The sequence below is a fragment of the Leiobunum rupestre genome, chromosome 5 (genome assembly GCF_980474605.1).
Source record: "Leiobunum rupestre chromosome 5, qqLeiRupe1.1.hap1, whole genome shotgun sequence".
NCBI lineage: Eukaryota > Metazoa > Arthropoda > Arachnida > Opiliones > Sclerosomatidae > Leiobunum > Leiobunum rupestre.
Genome location: NC_143388.1, coordinates 43210144 through 43229494, shown reverse-complemented (window position 1 = coordinate 43229494; position 19351 = coordinate 43210144). Strand labels below are relative to the sequence as shown.

General features: G+C 35.1%; 2 protein-coding genes across 2 annotated transcripts; one reads left to right on the top strand and one right to left on the bottom strand.

Annotated features, from left to right (window-relative positions):
* The first annotated feature begins 11093 nt into the window (after window positions 1-11093).
* Window positions 11094-17327, top strand: LOC149945150 (uncharacterized). Its single transcript, XM_090176391.1, has 9 exons — window positions 11094-11227; window positions 12549-13866; window positions 13924-14065; window positions 14125-14440; window positions 14500-14909; window positions 14972-15289; window positions 15576-16088; window positions 16519-16800; window positions 16861-17327. Exons 1-9 carry the CDS (start codon window positions 11094-11096, stop codon window positions 17325-17327), a joined length of 3900 nt encoding a protein of 1299 aa, XP_090032517.1.
* A 653-nt stretch (window positions 17328-17980) lies between these two features.
* LOC149945149 (uncharacterized protein F54H12.2-like) lies at window positions 17981-19135 on the bottom strand. Its single transcript, XM_090176390.1, has one exon. It carries the CDS (start codon window positions 19133-19135, stop codon window positions 17981-17983), a length of 1155 nt encoding a protein of 384 aa, XP_090032516.1.
* Window positions 19136-19351: the final 216 nt, after the last annotated feature.

Here is a 19351-nt window from a genome sequence, read left to right as displayed (position 1 = left end):
TATCACTCCTTCAAACGTGTAAATATCCCCGAAGAAGGAGGAATAGTTCCCCTGAAACTTTGGATTTGAAAATAAATTTGTGATATTAAACCGTTGCGCATTTCTATTTCAATTTAAATATACTTAACTTTACCATTAAACAATTTTCAAAATAAAGTTATAATTAAAGCTGTGCATTTCGAGCATCTTTCCTTCTCTATGCCCTCTTAATTTTGGTCTTGGAACAATTGCCATTAGTAACTTTTATCATTAACGATTTCATTAATTTCAATCTTTTGGCTCCTTGCCCGTACTGGTTTACTGTTGGATTTTCCCCAGCTACACACGCTGAGCGTTGTTTGCTGAAATAGTTTTCGACTATGTCTTGGTTTAACCTTGCGGTTAGCACAAATGGCGCTCCTTTTGCCAATAAGAACTTAACTATTTCAATTGTAGAACGCACTGAAACCAGTAAATATATTACCGTCACAATTCCTTTTTTAAACAAAAATGAAATTTACCAGTTATTCTTATTCCTTCCAGTGTTTCTCTACTTAATAGCATTTTGGATTTGTCAAAACCCTCTTCAGCTACTATTTCATCCACTTCCGCCTCCCATTCGTCCAAATATCCAAGGAAAACCTCTTCTAGCCACTGAAGTTATAAAAATAATATGTGTGATTCATTTAAAGATTTGAATGTAAATTGCATGAATTACATTAAAACGCCAATCATCCATACTCGTGAATGGAGCTAATTCCGGCTTTCTCTTTAATTTTGTTTTCGAGGTATTTGAAACGTTCAAAATATCAAAAAATTTATCAAACAAGCGAATGAATTTTATGGTTTCTGATGCTTCATCACCAATAAGTTCTTCCATTACATTAGCTACAGTGCTGCTTAACACCTGTGTTGCCAATTTTACTTTCATTGCGCTGTAACAGTTTGATGTAACATGATTATACGTTAGTTTAGGTGCTAGTCGCAAAATTGAAGTGGAATCAATGCGATAGGTGTCAACTATGTGTGACCAGAGAATAAATTTCCCATTTTTTTAAAAAGCCGCACTGCTTTACTTGTTCCGTCTTTTTGTTTTTTCATTTTTCCACTATTGCAAACTCCATTCTTGGCAGTTTTTACAGCGTGGCATATGTCCGATACAAAATATAGTGGCTCCCCATTTCTATATGGATTTACACTTTTATATCCCACTTCGTGATTATTTAAATTTTTTCCACTTTCTGTACACGATTTTATTAGTTTTTGGTTTGATGAAGCATTGTCACACACAACGCAGAGTATTCTAAAACCAGCTCCTTCCAAATTTTCGATAGCGTCCCAAACTATAGAATATATATCTTCAGCTTTAAGGTTTCCGCAAGGACAAAATGTGTAGGCATATTTGAAGTTAGTTGCAATACCTCTAACCATTAATTGAAGAATGTGAGTAGCTAAACTCGGAGTAGAATCAATGTCTTCGGAGGTATCCATTATTTTTTTTCGGTTTCAGCAACTTTATTTCGAAAGGTGTTTAAATTTGTGGCACCAATTAATTCTCCAGTTCGACTGTGAAATACCAAGTCCTGCTTAACCTGAATTTCACCTATTACTAATGTGAAATATTTTTGGTAATCCTCAACAACATCCAGAGCTATTTTTTCCCTCATTTCTTCAAGAGCTGAATCACGAAATCAACTTTTGGTGTTGAGGTTGATTGAGTAGTTGAACAAAGTTCTTTTAGAAGGTAAAATGAAGGCTTGACGCATTGCTTCATACGTAGAAGAAGACCTAGCTTTTATCGACAGACACCACTGAATGATAGCTGGGTGCCACTTTCTTGGACGTGACTTTTTTGATATTAGAAGCTTTAATTGTTTTCTTAATAATAAACGATGAAAAACTGATTTGCTTTCAAATGGGTTTCGCGCTATTATATTTTCAAACTTGAGATAAAAATAAACCGTCAGTTTTAAAGCTTTTCTTAATTTTAGTTTCCAGTAATTTAACTCGTTTCTTTAGTGCATTGTTTTTCTTGTTGAGCAAGGCCACCTTTCTTCGCACTTGACTCTCAGACATATAGCGAATATTGGTGTTAATCTTTGTTTCTGTTCTTGATTTTTTTTCTCTAGTAATATTTTTCTGGTAAGACGACAATATTGGCAAATGGGTACCCTTTTGCTTAAAAAAACTTACTGGCATTTAGTAGATCTAAGTGACAAACTGAAATTACAAGTTTTTACCGATTTTAAATATTTATATTGATAAAACTGAAATTGTTGGCCTTGAATGCCTAGACAGCTTGTCCAATTACCAATTTCAGATAGTAACACCAGTACATTGGAAAGAGAAGTTAAATGCTGCTTAAATTTTTTTCCACTTGATTTAAAGATGGGGTGATTATCTGAAACTGCTTCATTGCAAAACGTTAAAGATGGGATAAAATTTTTGTCAATTTCCACTTTTAAATTATTCTTATCTTGGAAAATAATTACTCTAGTAATATTGAGAGAATTTCCCGTTTTTTCTTGTTTTAAGTTAACAAACAAATTAATTGTTTCTAAGTTCTGTGACTGATAAACAAAAAAAATATGGGTTAGTTGTCTAAGAGACTCGATATGATTTTCTTCAATTAAAACTTCCCTATTTTCCTGACACTCTTGCACATTACTTTCTGAATATTTTTCAATCAAAACATCACTGGTTTGAAGATTAAAATTGTCACTCAGGTCAACCAAAACTTCATTTTCACCAATAATATCAACCGCATTATTAATAGTGAGAGCACCAACTTCGCAATCTAAAATCTGTTCAGGTTCGCGATTTAAATTGTTGCAATTTGATTCAGATTTAGAAATAAACTCGGGCACTAAAATTTTAGAGTCACGGTTCAAATTATCTTTAGGATCCAGGCAATAATTGTGGTCCAAACCAAATGGTGCCTAAGGAAAATTTTGGTTAGAAATATGAATTCCGATTAGGCAGATTAAGCCCGTGCTAGAAAACAAGAGGATCTTGTAGCATAAAGAGACAACATACAATACAACTGCACTTACACTCATAAATTTCTAGCGCAGACTTAACCGGTCTATTTAATACGCATAGGCATTCCAACATACCTGTGAATATTCTTTAACAGGATATGGACAAGCAACTGTAGGACCCAATCCGCCAACAAAATGTTTTGAACATATGTAATGATGCGCTTTAACATCTTGTATTTTTATATCATCACGATTTATTGAATCGACCCATAATTTACAAAGTTCAATGTTTGTAGAAGGTTTGGGCACTGGGAAAAACTTTATAGCCTTAGCACTAAATCCCTTTGATGATTCGTGATTTGTGCATGACCGATATAAACAATACCTTCCCATTTCAGATTTTGGTTGTTAAGAAACTGCTTGTTAAGGCGCTATAACAATTTACATAATTCTAGAAATTAATTATTAATACTTTGTTCACTTTTCACGTTTTCCTATATTTATAAATAAGCCTTGTCCCAATTTTATTCTGGCTTTCCCGCGTTTCTTGTTTTCAGAATCACAATAAAGACCGTTCGCTAGATGGCTACACGGAGTTCAGTTTTTGGGGGTCACGTGTTAAAAGTCTACCACAACATCCCCATTTTTTTAAAGACCCCCCCCCCTGAAAGAAGCATCACAGTTCCTAGCCAGACCTATGAATTTCCCTCCCTACTATTCCTTCATGGTATCACTGAGGGAAACATCAGAACCTCTTTTTATATTATACCCATTGAGTTGGGAATAATACTATCTAGAGCCCCAGTTCAAATTTTCCCCACAGGCTTTAACACAGCATTAGTGAAGATAGGAACGAAAATCTTGGGAGGTTTATCAACTACGACAAAAGCCACCTATGAGCGAAAAATGCAACTATTTAAATGAAAAATTCTTCGGTGACCCCTGCCGCCACCTATTAATGACTTTGTGAACTATTATAATTTAAAGCTAAAAGACAAAACAACGAAGTTTCTTGATAAATCACATGCCATTTTGAAATAATTTATAGTATTTTATAAGATTAAATTGCACTAAAACAAAATAAAGTATGTAAAAAATGAATATAAATAAATAAATAATGAATATAAATAAATAAATAATGAATATAATTAAATAAATAATGAATGAAAGAAAATAGTCTTAAAGACCATGCTGACTTTTTAACCAACGAAATTACAGATAAACTTACTATTTTTTCGAGAACGTCCGAAAGACTGTCATATAGAACGCATGCGCAATTATGTCATATATTTATATCCAAAATGTATTACATTCTACCAATTATTCCGCTTCCGCTTGAGCTCTCAGAGAAATTGTCAAGAAATTGTACCCAAGTAATTTGGGCGAAAGATAAACATTGGCTCAATGCCGAAGACATCAAACAAAAAACCCTTTGCGGAGGTCTTGGTCTTCAATCAATAAAAACGCAGTGGCAAAATTTTGCCTTTTCGAAATTTAAAAATTTAATTGGCGGAAGGTGTCATCCAATAGAGGCCGCTTTCGTTCATAATTATCTAAAAAGTACAAACACTTTCAATTTTAGTTTCGAAGTATTTGGTATGCCGAAAATAGAGTTAAATTACGACTACTTACCCAGATACTATGCGGACATCTTTAATTTCTGGCACACTTTACCGATACGTCTTAAAAAACCTACCGTTATCGACGATCTTCTAAATCTGCCAATTCTTTTCAACCCTTTCTTCGAAATCGACTTCTATCACCCGAAATGGAAAACTCCGGGCTACCGCGTCCTGAATGATATTTTCAACCGCATATATATGTGTTTCGAAAATCCATTTTTAAATAAAGGGTTAAGGGCTCAAACAGAACGTTCGCTAACAAATCAGTATAAAAAATTGTAGAACTATGTACTCAAAACTTTGAATTCGTACAATCTACCGAGGATTTCAACAAAGAAATCAACAATCATTATAACCTTCAAATTAATATAAACAATCAAATTATCCCCATTGAAAAAATTTCCAAACTCACCTGGCAAAATTTTGTTACTCCCAAATCCGAAAGTCTAAATTACCGAATATTTAGAAACTTTACAAACAGTGAAAATATAATTCCCAAATTAAACATCGTTTGGCATCCAAGTTTTTTCCCAAAAGAAAACAATGTTCTTTGGAAGACAGTATTAGGTTGTATAACAACACCAATTCTAGCCGAAAAACTTTCTAACCTCAGCAATGTCTGTCCCCTCTGCGAAAGAGATCGTGGAGACATTAAACACATTTATTTTAATTGTTCAATAACCCAAAAAATTTTATGTGAAATTGAAATATTTATAAAAAAATTCTATATAGATTTTAAATTAACAAACAAAATGTACTGGGTTTATGTAGAAAAACCAATACTGTATTTTAAACTAATAGTTATTTTAATCAATACATCGAAATTGGCTTTGTATTTCACATATTCCTATGTATACTCACCGAATATGAATTTTATAAGAAAAAAGACCAACTGGTTTTTATCGAATTCCTAAAATCTGAGATTTGTACCCTTAATGGTCAGAATGTTGTTATGAAAGAATTTTTGTAAAATGCCTTTGTCAATTTTTTTTTAATTTTCTGTTTACTTTTGTATTTTAAAATTTAAATAAACGCTTACCTGCGTCGACAGGTAGGCTTAAAAAAATAATGAATATAAATAAATAAATAATGAATATAAATAAATAAATAATGAATATAAATAAATAAATAATGAATATAAATAAATAAATAATGAATATAAATAAATAAATAATGAATATAAATAAATAAATAATGAATATAAATAATAAAGAATATAAATAAGTAATAAAGAATCCAGTACATCTTGAAGGCTGCCTGGAGCTTGCCAAGGTGAATATTATTGTCCTTGAGATAGGATTAGTTGGGTCAATTTCTTTCTAATTGATTCCCTCTTCATTTTTTCATTTAAAGTCTTGGCAATCTTACGCAATCTGATATTGGTATAAATGTTTATGGCGTTTTTGATAAGGTAATTCAAATGGTGGTTCCAGCCAAATTCTTGGTCAAACATGTGTTCTGTTAGATTTGAAAAAATGTTTTCGTTCATCAAGCATCGTCTTACACGTGTTTCGATTCTGAGTGGAATGTTTTTCAAAGAACCACCATTTATTTATATTCATTATTTATTTATTTATTTATATTCATTATTTATTTATTTATTTATTTATATTCATTATTTATTTATTTATTTATATTCATTATTTATTTATTTATATGTATTATTTATTTATTTATATGCATTATTTATTTATTTATATTCATTATTTATTTATTTATATTCATTATTTATTTATTTATATTCATTATTTACTTATTTGTATTAATTTTTTACATACTTTATTTTGTTTTAGTGCAATTTAATCTTTTAAAATACTCCAAATTATTTCAAAATGAAATATGATTTACCAAGAAACTTCGTTGTTTTGTTTTTTAGCTTTAAATTGTAATAGTTCACAAAGTCGCTAATAGGTAGCAGCATGGGCCATCGAAGAATATTTCATTTAAATAGTTGCATTTGTCGCTCATAGGTGGCTTTGGTCGTAGTTGATAAACCTCCCAAGATTTTCGTTCCTATCTTCACTAATGCTGTGTTAAAGCCTATTTGGAAAATTTGAACTGGGGCTCTAGATAGTATTATTCCCAACTCAATGATTATACCAATAGATGGAAAGAGCTATTAAAATTATTATCGAGATTATTATAATGCTAGTTTCTAGGGATGTGTAGATTTTTTAATTAAACCTAATAATTCTATCAAAATCAAGTAGTACTCGGAAAAGCTCGCGAATATTCATAAAATTACTGGCGTGCTTTGGAATTTTATAGAGCAGCAAAGTAAAACTAAAAAAAGCTGTAATCCCGCGCCAATGTTAAAAGAATTCGTTCCCGTTGAGAGTTGAAAGTGAATACGTCCGTGAACAATATATTAGATAATTGGGGGCAACCAAAAAGCTTAAACCCAATTCTCAAATTTACATAGTCAAAATTTAAGTAAATAGGGGGAATTTCTACTCTCAAACATTGGCAATACGGTCTTCGAGGTTGAAGTTCGATTACTGGAGAATAATCACGGTTTTTTCACTAGCCGATAATTCCACGACGACACCGGACTCTTTTCGTCCTATGGGAAAGCGCGTTTAAAAGGGAGGCGTGTTTTTATATTATCTTCCACCCATTGTTTCAGCATGCTCAAGACTACGCCCTCCTTACGTCTAAGCAAAGATAATATAAACTCGTACGAGTTTATATTATCTTTGGTCTAAGACTAAGTATACAAGTCATACTGATATTGGTAGCTTAGCTTCGTATGTGTTGAAAAAAAGGGTGGAATAGATGTTGTACGTGTTATGGCGGGGAACCATTGCTGTTTGAATTAAGCAAAATATTAAAATGGTATTCGCATACAAAAGTTTCAATAGGTGGCGCGCGCCGCGTTGGAATTTGAAAATGTGGGGGAAACAATCTGAGCAATCTGTAGAGAGACACGGTATTTTTGAAGTCGGAAAAACGCATTTTCGGCCTGTTATTCTAGATTTTAAGAGCTAAATCGGTTGTTAAACTAATTTTATGATCGAATGTTTGTAAATATAGAAAAATAGTTAACTATTGTTCGGTAATGGAAGGCGTAATATTTCACTTGTTTCATTTCTAGGAACATTGACAACAAAACATTCATCACTTTTTTTAGAATAAATAAGAAAGTTACATTTTTCTAAGCCTAAAATTACCAGATTTAATTGAATTTGTCCTTCAAATTTTTGGTTTTAGAATAAAGTTTTAATCCTCAGTTTTCTTTATGAAATGATTATCACCTCTCATTTCATCATTTGTCTGGGTGTATTACCAATCCTATCTTCGTTACCTCCTGATTAAACCTTTTCTCTTAAGAATTTATCGCATTAAGTTAATTTTCAACCCCATATTGGGTCTCTGCATTTCCTTTGAACTTTGAATTTATTAAATTTTCTATTTTATCTGTGGAATCTTTCTGGTAGGTGTAAAGTTCGTAAAATTTACTAGCAGTTATTCTTTGAGACGCTCTTCTTTCCATTGGCTGTTACACTGTTGTTTAGTTGAAATAGATATTTGGGTAGCTTCTTCTAACCAGACACAGATACGAATTTGATAAAAATGTTTTAAGTTTTCGGGAAGTTCCTTTAATTATCGAGCATAATTTTCTTTTAAAGTATTGCCAATTATTTCACATTTAATCATACGGGTTAGATACTCCTTATAGTATAGTTATCATAATTGTTTTCGCGGCTCTGTGGTGTACTGCGAATACAAAGATTATTGACTAGTTATGTCAGACTTTGGGGAAAACATGTTTGTGCCATGTGGAATTTAGGTAATTAACCCTCCTGTAGACAGTTTACTCGGTTGTCAATGAACTGAATTATTTGTGGTAGAGTCGGAGTAACTTGTACAAAACCTTAATACAGAAATTAAGTATTAGTTCTAATTAGCATATTTAGCTACTCTTAATATATAGATAACACACCTGATGATTCTCTCCACTTCTGCTTCTGCCATACCTTACTAATATAACGCGTAACTAATTTTAAAGTTTCAAGTTTCTTTTAATACTTGAAAAACTACCAAAAAACCTAAAAAATTCAAGATAATAAGTTGCAAAGTCTAAAAACATTTTCTACTCGAACGCTAAACAAGTCGGCCCAGGCCGTAATATTAGTTCCACATCAGTGTATTCGAGTGGGAAAAGCCATACACCCTTAGTAGACACAGGTAGGCAAACTAATACAAAGCTTTTGAGGCTTTGTGATTTATTATCGTTGGATATATAAATTGCTACCCTAAGTGAAAGGGTGGATGCCGCCCACCATCAGGAGACCCGGGTGGGCAAACTAATATAAAAACTGTTGAGCCCATGTGATTTCCTATAGTTAGATATACTATTTACCATCCTATGTTAAAGAGTGGCCACCGCCCACCATCAGGATACACGGGTGGGCAAACCAATTCATTAGCTGTTGAGGTCATTTGATTTCCTATCCTTAGATAGACGTAAAGTATCAAAGGTGAAATAGGTAAGCAAAACACGACAAACATAATTTTTTTTAAATTATTGAAATTAGTGGAAAAATGATTTAAAGAAATTCTTAAACTGGGATTCAAATATGTTTATTTTAGGAAATTTATATCAAACATTTGGATATGGTTCAAACACCAAAATTCCTATTATTGCACAAATTCAAAACAAAGATACCCTTGAATGTAATTAAGCTTAAGTCCGACTGCTTTGGATTTTTTTTGGTCTCCCATATTCTAAGTACATAAACTCATTCTTGATTAATGCATATTGGTTTTGACTTAACTTGCAAGGTAATTTGACAAAAAGCTATATTTTAAATTTCGATCTATTTGTGGTAGAGCTATAAACGGGTAGTCTTTACGTGAACTTGTAAGTTAATATACCTAAGTTTTGCGAATGGTATACGGCAAAGATTATCATAATAAAAATTTACATTCATAGATATAAAAATACATATGCCCGAATGCCCCTAGTTTTTGGATGAGTATGGGAGTCCAATAATTAATAATGGCGGTACGTAAGTGTGTGAAGGGAAATAGTCTTCAATGCTTTAACTGTTTAAGCGTACGCATGTTCTTAATAATATAATACCTTCTCCCGATAGTGACTTCAATTTATTATTGTTTCTTTATGGTTCCATTATTGCTTTTATTACCCAAAAGGAAGTTCGTCAGGTGTGGATTGAACTCGTAGTTTGTCTTTGAACCTTTTGTGTGGTCTAACGAGTGATGAAGTTTTTCAATGTCTCTTGTTGATTTTTTTGAATAAGAAAATAAGTATCTCATTGTGGGGCTTTTAGAGCATTTATAAGTACATATGGGGAAGAGGGCATTTAAAATGTTCGAGCTCGTTTATTCGAGTACTCACTTTCGAGCGAGGCATCTTAAGCGAGTGTGCCCACCTACCACTGCTCACCACCCGAACATTTAAAATTTCCGGGCTCGTTTATTCGAGTACTCACTTTCGAGCGAGGCATCTTAAGCGAGTGTGCCCACCTACCACTGCTCACCACCCGAACATTTAAAATTTCCGGGCTCGTTTATTCGAGTACTCACTTTCGAGCGAGGCATCTTAAGCGAGTGTGCCCACCACCCACCACCCACCACCCGACGCGAAGTTTGAGGTTCACTTGACCTTAAACTCCGAAAATATACGTGAAATAAGCCGGAAAAAGGGACAAGAATTTCGACAACTTAACTAGACAACTCCCCCCGCGTCGCTAAAGCTGACGAGAGTACAGTAGAAGTTCCAGTGGCCGAGAGCGTAAAGGCGTAATTCATTGGAGTTTTTGACTGGCCGTTTGTGAGTTCGAATCCTGGTTTCGCCAAAACTGCAAATTATTTTCGCAGCGCCATCTGCCGTGTCGTTGCTTTCCACACCAAACAAACAAACAAACAAACACACAACACTTAACGACAATCCGTCCATAGCAATAGTCCCACTTCGATATATATATATATCTCGATGTGGAACTAAAAACGGCCTTCAAGTGTCAGCTGTTGACGTTATTCTCTATTGCACCCCCGGTTTGTTTTCCCTCGATTTAAGTTTAGAAAAATTCCGCTTGGTGGTACTACTGAAACTTTTGTTTGCGAATACCTCTTCGCTTTTTCGCGATGTTATATGCGCCATGTTTTAAAAGTTCTAAATTTTGATAAAAATGTGTGGTCCTGGTCTTTCGAATTATATAATTTTGATAGTATATTTATTTTAATTATTTGATAGTATATTTATTTTAATTATTTGATAGTATATTTATTTTAATTATTTGATAGTATATTTATTTTAATTAATTGATAGTACTCAAGACTTTTATTGCCTTTAATTCAGGTAGCCGGGTTACAATGCGTAGGAGGGTGGTGGCAAGCCCTGCATGCCACGCGAACCAACAGCTCTGTACACTCACTATTACCGTTAACGGTTACAAGCTTTTAAGGAAAGGGAAAACCGAAGAACTCGGGAGCAAATCCCTTTAACCAGTGAGGAGATAATTTGTAGTAGTTTACATAACGCGTTATGTATAATAGTAGGGTCTTCGAGCCGGTCCCAAAACAGTACAGTGGAAGGCCTCCACCCGTCCCGCCCGTCCCGCCCGTCCCACCCGCACCGCCCGCACCGCCCGCGAGTACCGTGGTGGTGAACAGACAAAGGTAGGGTGAACTAGCAAAGTTATGTTTAACGAAAGAGTGACGTAATACTTAGGTGGTGAACGTACAAAGGCAGGGGTGTTACAGGTGGTGAACTAGCAAAGTTATGTTTAACGAAAGAGTGACGCAATACTTAGGTGGTGAACGTACAAAGGCAGAGCGGTGTCGGCAGTGAACAGCCAAAGCTACAGTTGAGTGGTGAACGTGTAAAGGCAGCAGCCTTTTGTGTATTAATGGTTGACGCTCATCCCTTTACCCCCTCGTCGAAAAGAAGGGTTATAATCCTGACTGACAGACCCCGCTTCCGTTGGGTGGTGAACTTGTAACGCTATAGAGAGTGGTGCATAAGAAAACGTACAGACTGTACCCCGCTAAAATGAAAGGTTTATAGAAGGTAGCAGCCTTTCTCTGTATTAATGAATTCCTACCGAAAAGAAGGGTTTTAATCCTGATTGACAGTCCCCGCTTTTCGTTGGGTGGAGAACGAGTAAAGATAAGACATCAGAGGTGGTGAACGTGTAAAGCTATAGAGAGTCCCAAAGTGTCTGGAAGAAACCCATTATCCTAACTGGTCACCTTAATTTGGAATACGTCACTTTCAGCCAATAGGGAAAAAGAGAGATGCTCCTCAAAAATTGCTCAATATTGTGTTTTGGGGTAAACATAGAATTCACGACCCTCTCGGACACCGTTTAGGCATACGTCATTTTTAACCAATGAGAATCTTGGTGGCGAACTGGTGGTGAACGCGCAAAGGCGGGGTGAGGGTGAAGTTTCAAATCTAAAAAGGGTATAAAAAGTCCTGGTACGAGGTGAAAAAGGTATATTCAAGATGTATTCGTGTAGTATCTGTTCAACCGTTTTCTCCCAAAAGGGCAAAATCAACCGTCATATGATATCAGTTCATGGTAATACCAGGTTAAAATGTCCCGTGTGTGATAAGTCATTTTCGAGACGAGACGTTTTAATTCGTCACCAACGTAATTTTAATCACGGGGCGGTCCCCGTTACGGTACCGAATTCTCCGCATCCACCGCCGCCGATGACGTTTCTCCAACCCGGACCGTCTTCGAGGACTCAACCGTCCCCGAGATCCGAAACGTTTTCCCGGCTCGAGCCGCCCCCGAAGCTAGATACGTTTTTACGGTCCGATCTGACACCTCGTATCGTTGCCAGCCCACCATTCACTCGTTCAGGCGCACCACATGAATTACCACCACCAAACTCGCCTGTAAAAAGGGTCTCATCACCAGACTCTTTTTATCGTAAACGAGTTAAAAATGGTAAGTTTCTTAAAGAAAATTGTATTATTTGTTACATAAAGTATTTTTTCTATAAATGGTCAAGAAGACAAAGTGATTCATCAATCGGATCCCTTAAACAATCTATTAGAGTCTCAAGCGGATGACGAGTGGCTTGGTGAGCATTGGGATAATATTCAAGCCCAACACCAACAACCAATCGCAGTTGGTTCAGCCGTTGTTGACCAGCAAGCCGCCGACGCTCCTAACCCATCCACTAACCCACCTGCTAACCCATCCACTAATTCTCCCGTTAACTTACCCGTTAACTTACCCGTTGCCCTTCCAGTTGGTCAACAACCAGCCGTGCTACCAGCTAATCCACCAGCAGTGCTACCAGCCATCCATCCATTTCAAATAGAGGAGTTTAACGCGCTTGGTGACGCAATTTTTTCGGCTAGGATAACGGCACCAGATGGCGTTACCGACCCTGTGTTATTTATAAATGAACACCGTGCTAACGTAGAAACGTATCTTCAAAACAAACTAAATACCAATAAGGGAATAAAGTGCTATATGGTGGTGCGGGCACGATATACCCGTGAACTTGGCAACACTGGTACGGACGTTGAGGCAATGCCGTATTTCAGGGGATTTACACACGCGACGCTGTCACCCGAGGTAATACCCGAACAAATAAACTCAAGTCGAGACAAAATTGCCGACAGCATGAACAATTACGAAGGACTAGGAAGTGGTTGGGTTTTAGATAAAATTTTGTATTTACAAATAAACATTATTCAATATTTGCCTCTCGTAGGTGGTACATATTTTCAATTATCGCCCGTGATTGAAAATAAACGGGCTACGGTAAATGTGATCCCTGATGACCCAAGTGACAATAAATGTTTCTTGTGGTCAATCTTGGCTAAACTTCACCCAGTTACCATCAACCCGAGTCGCATTAGTAATTATAAGCGTTACGAAAACGAACTCGATTTGTGCGGTATTACATTCCCCTTCGAACTGGATGCTTATAAACTTAAAAAGTTCGAAGAGGTGAATAACCTATCAATTAACATTTTCGCATACGAAAAGGGTTATTTCCCGCGATATGTAAGTGAAAAACGTGTACCCGAGTGTAGGGAAATTGATTTACTTTTGGTGACAAACGGTAAAAATAAACATTACGTCTTGATCCGCCACCTAAGTCGTTTGTTCAGTGGATTCACCAAACGTGATCATAAGACGTTTTATTGTCGCCGATGTCTAAAAAGGAGCAATTCAGAGGAAATTATCAAAGTTCATATGCGCGACTGTAATGTTCACCAACCACAACGCGTGGAGATGCCAACCAAAGAACCAATTTTAAAATTCAAAAATTTTGGTTGGAGTCAAATGGTAAATAATTTAATACTTCTTTTAAATTCGAAATATTTATTTATTTGTTTCATATAGGTTCCTTACACCATTTTCGCCGATTTCGAGTCGATAATGTCAAAAATAGCGACATGTTTGCCAGACGCAACATTGTCATCGACCACGACCCTAGCCGTACATGTCACGTGTGGATTTTCATACGCAATTGTCAATCCCACTGGTACGTTTGATCACTTGAAATTCTTTTAATTCTTTATCTAATATTTATTTACTATGTAGGAAATCTCGTAAAGCACGAGACCTACAGGGGCCAAGACGGTGCGTTGAAGTTTTTGAATATGCTTTTGGACGAGTCTACGGCTATATCGGAAGCGTTGAAGGAAAACATCCCTATGCAACTTTCCGAAGCTGAAGAAACATCCTACCAAACCGCAACACATTGTTACGTCTGCGAAGAAACATTCACGAAAACTTCAATTAAAACACGTGACCATGACCATTATACAGGAGCGTATAGGGGCTGTGCGTGTCAGAACTGCAATTTGAAAATGAAGGCGCCAAAATTCATCCCGGTTTTCCTTCATAATCTGAGCAGGTAAATTAATTGTCTATATTTTTAAAGGTATTTTTACTTATGATATAAAGCATTTGTAGATATGACGCCCACCTCATTATGCAACAAATTGCAAAGATCAAAAATAAGAATATAGACTGTATCGCTACCAACAGCGAAACATACATTTCTTTCACCTTGGGTAAACTACGGTTTGTTGACAGCATCCGATTCTTGCCAGCTTCTCTCGAGACCCTCGTTGGAAATTTATCGAAAGGTGGAGCTGACAAGTTTCCGCTCTTAAACTCGGTTTTCACGTCGGAAGAGGTTAATTTACTTCTGCGAAAAGGAGTTTATCCGTATTCATATATGGATTCGGAAGATCGTTTTAAAGAAACACAACTACCACCTATCGAGTGTTTCTTCAACGATTTAACCGATGAGCCTCTGAGTGAAGCCGACTACGTACATGCGCAAAACGTCTGGAAAACTTTCCACATCGGAAATTTGGGTATGAACACTATTAAAATAATAAATTTGTATAATCTTTAATTGAAAATTTTATTTTTAAAGGACGGTATCACGACATTTATGTCTTGTCTGACACATTACTTCTGGCAGACGTCTTTCAAAGTTTCCGTCGTATGTGCATGACGTATTACCGACTAGACCCCGCACATTCGTACACAGGCCCGGGTTTCGCGTGGCAGGCGGCCCTATGTATGACTAAGGTGCGTCTTGACCTTTTTCTGGATGAGGACATGCATCTTTTCATAGAAAAAGGGATACGAGGTGGAGTTTCAATGATCAGCCATCGTCTCGCACAGGGTAATAACAAGTACCTGGAAACACACGACCGTTCCAAACCAGATAGTTACATCTGTTATCTCGGTAAGAATGAACAAAATTTTATTAATAAATTTAATTATACAAAAAAAATTATTATAATAAATTTAAAATATATATATATATATATATATATTTTAAAAATTGTATAATTTTTTTTTATTTTATAAAAAAAAAATATATATATATATTTTAAAAAATTTATTAAAAAAAAATATTTTAAAAAATATTTAAAAAAAATATTTAAAAAATATTTAAAAAAAATATTTAAAAAATATTAAAAAAAATTTTATTTAAAAAAAAAAAGTTTTAACGATGTTATTTTAAACAGATTGTAACAATTTGTATGGTACTGTCATGTGCGACGCGTTACCAATGAAAGGTTTTGAGTGGATTGAACCCACCCCTGACTGTCAACGCGAAATTCTAAGCTGCCCCGACGACGCCTCTGAGGGATTTATTTTGGAAGTGGATTTGGAATATCCGGACGCATTACACGACGAGCATAACTGCTACCCGTTAGCTCCAGAGTCCATGTCCATTAAACCGGAAATGCTTTCCGAGTATTCCAAAACCCAGATGACTGAACTGAAAATCCCTGTTAAAGAGAGTCTACCGAAACTGGTGCCCAACCTAAACAACAAAGAGCGATACGTTGTACACTATCGCAATCTCAAGTATTACGTGAAAAAAGGGCTAAAAATCACGAAAATCCACCGAATTATGAAATTCGAACAAGGTGCCTGGTTAAAGTTATATATTGACTTTAATACAGATAAAAGGAAGATGGCCGCCAATGATTTTGAAAAGGACTTTTTCAAATTAATGAACAACGCTGTCTTCGGTAAGTAATTAAAAATTAAAATTAAAAATTAAAATTAAAAATTAAAATTAAAAATTAAAATTAAAAATTAAAATTAAAAATTAAAATTAAAAATTAAAATTAAAAATTAAAATTAAAAATTAAAATTAAAAATTAAAATTAAAAATTAAAATTAAAAATTAAAATTAAAAATTAAAATTAAAAATTAAAATTAAAAATTAAAATTAAAAATTAAAATTAAAAATTAAAATTAAAAATTAAAATTAAAAATTAAAATTAAAAATTAAAATTAAAAATTAAAATTAAAAATTAAAATTAAAAATTAAAATTAAAAATTAAAATTAAAAATTAAAATTAAAAATTAAAATTAAAAATTAAAATTAAAAATTAAAATTAAAAATTAAAATTAAAAATTAAAATTAAAAATTAATATTATTTTTTTTTTTTGCAGGTAAAACCATGGAAAACTTACGTTTACGTAAGGATTTTAAATTGGTTACGACGCCAGAAAAGGCTGTTAAAAAAGCTAGCTCGCCCGCGTTCGAAAAGTTCACCATCTTCCAAAACGACCTTGTTGGAATTCATTCCGCCAAGAAAAAGCTTATTCTAAACCGACCCATCTATACAGGTTTCGCCATTTTGGATCTATCGAAACTTTTAATGTATAGATTTCACTATGACGTCATAAAGCCGCAGTACGGAGAAAAGGTCAAACTTCTTTTCACCGATACTGGTACGTATACCCTCTTGTATATAGTATAGCTCATTTCTAATGATTATTTGTAATTTACAGACAGCCTCACGTATGAAATCCAAACACCGGATTTATACGAAGATTTCGCCAAACAGAAGGAAATGTACGATTTTTCTGGATACCCCAAAAATCACCCTCTGTTCGACGAAACCAACAAAAAGAGGCTAGGCAAATTTAAGGATGAGATGGACGGCACACCGATTGAAGAATTTTGCGGACTTAGACCCAAAATGTACTCTATATTGTCATCTAAAGGCGAGAAAAAGACTTGCAAGGGTGTGTGTAAACGCGTTGTGCAGAAGCGCGTCCGTCACGCGGAATATCGCGAGTGTCTTCTGAATCGTAAGTTAACTATCGCGGAGATGAAGCGCATAGTGAGTAATAAGCATATTGTGACGACTGTGCGACAAAACAAATTGTGTTTAAACCCGTGCGATGATAAACGTTATATTTTAGACGATGGTATATCAACGCTCGCGCACGGACATTATAAAACGAAACAATAAAATATTTTTATAACAAATTTATTGAGTATTTCTTATACATAAATTCTACAATCATACGATCATTAACATTTTTGTTTTTTGAAAATCTTTCCAATATACTAAACATTTTTATTCCCTGACACAAATTAATTGCAAAATATATACAGTAACCACCGCAAGCTTTACTAGAATTTCCTTGCAATTGAACAGAATTATACGTGACAGTTAAGCTGTTTTTATCTATAAAATAGTTAAATTTAAACAAATCAGGGCTGTTCCCGAAACTCTCGAAGAATGTACAATTGAGTGACCTTGAGAGATATATCAAACACCAATGTTCTCCTACCCCATTGGACGTATCAGTGTTCACGATGTAAAGTGAAGGATACGTTTTCACATTCTTGGGAAGTTTGTCGGCAGGGAAGACTCCTCTGAACAAATATTTGGTATACGGGTCATTCTTGAGTATGATTTCAAGTTGTTGCGAGTCCATTATGAACTTTGATCATATAAAACTGCTCTGTTCTTGTCGATCTCGACCAAAGATTGATATTCGGAATAGTAAATCACGCTAACTGTTGACGGCAATGATTCTCCGAATATTAATTCGAGACGAACGCTCCCGTTCTTTACCAGGTTGAAACAGTCAGTTGAACTTCCATTGAGGTCGGGAGTTAAATCGAATACGAATAGTGCGTTTCCATTGGCGAATTCATCACGGCCGATAAAATTTCCTTCATCAATATTCCATTGACCAGTTTGAGAAAGAGATTAGCGTATGATCGCATAAACAACTTATCTTTGAAATTTGGGTTTAATGGTTTTGCCGGGACACTACTACCATCAAGGTATAGGGCGATTTGAGTTAACGAAAAATTTTTAAAGTTAAAAGGTGACATTTTGTAGTCTCCCAAATACGCATTCTGGTCCACAAATCCGATCACCACCTTACTCGGTATTTGACCATTATATAAGTTGTCTTTGACGCATATTTTGTTCCCTTGTGAAATTGAAAATGAATTACACTCCGTACGGGTGATGGGATATTTCATTGTTGCCAATTCCAAAGTTTTAGCGTGGGATAACATAATCTCTGGCGTCAATCTAACTTTTCTGACAAACATTGATGCGTGTGTGAAAATGACTTTGCATTTTTCACCGTCTGTGTGTAAACAAAACTCGTTTGAGCTTTTGATAAACTTGAAATTTAAGTCTATCAGGTTAGGAATAAATCGATTTTGTTGACAAATATCGGCTCGTACAACTCCTATCATGTCAATCACACCTTCTTGGGCAAATTTTGCGCGTTTCGTAAATCCATCGTTATTGAAAAACTCGTCAAATTTCCCAGCTTTGTCTTTATAGAATAGAGACGCGGTTAAGAAACTTTCCTTGGCTGGCCCACCATATGTCAAGAGCGTTTGAATCATACTCTTGTAAGGATACTGTTGAGGGCATGACGTAACTGATCTGTCACCCAATGATACGTGAACTTCGCCAAAGAGACTGTGTAAAAACAAATTTTCCGGGACAACTTTGTCCGCAGGAGTTGTGGTTTTAGATACAGCGTCGTGAATATCGGGTTTTGGTAGAGTTCCATCTGCTTTCACAATTTTCACTTGAACTTGAAGTAAAGTATTTTTCAAATCAATGTATGTCTCCGAGTTTCCAGCGATACTAAAGATAATTGCTTGGTTTTCATTTATGTTTGATGTTGGATTATATTCAACCCATTGACTTCCTATTATGCCAGTTTGAGTATAAGGTACGTGAAATAAATCAAGTTCCGAGCTAATGCTGTTCTGCGAACTGGGGTGGGCTAACGACATTGTTCAATGATTACGAGAATATATCAGACTGAAGCAGAGAACGTCTTTTCTTCTTCCTGGTTCGAACTGAACTAATGATGGGAGACGTTTTACGTTTCCTTTTACGTCCATTTCCACTAAGTTTACTCACTGCTTCGGCGGCTCTTCTTAAGGTTTCTTTCCCCGCCTCTTTCCCCCGAGATTTTAACGCGTCTTTAATAGACACACCACTCGAGA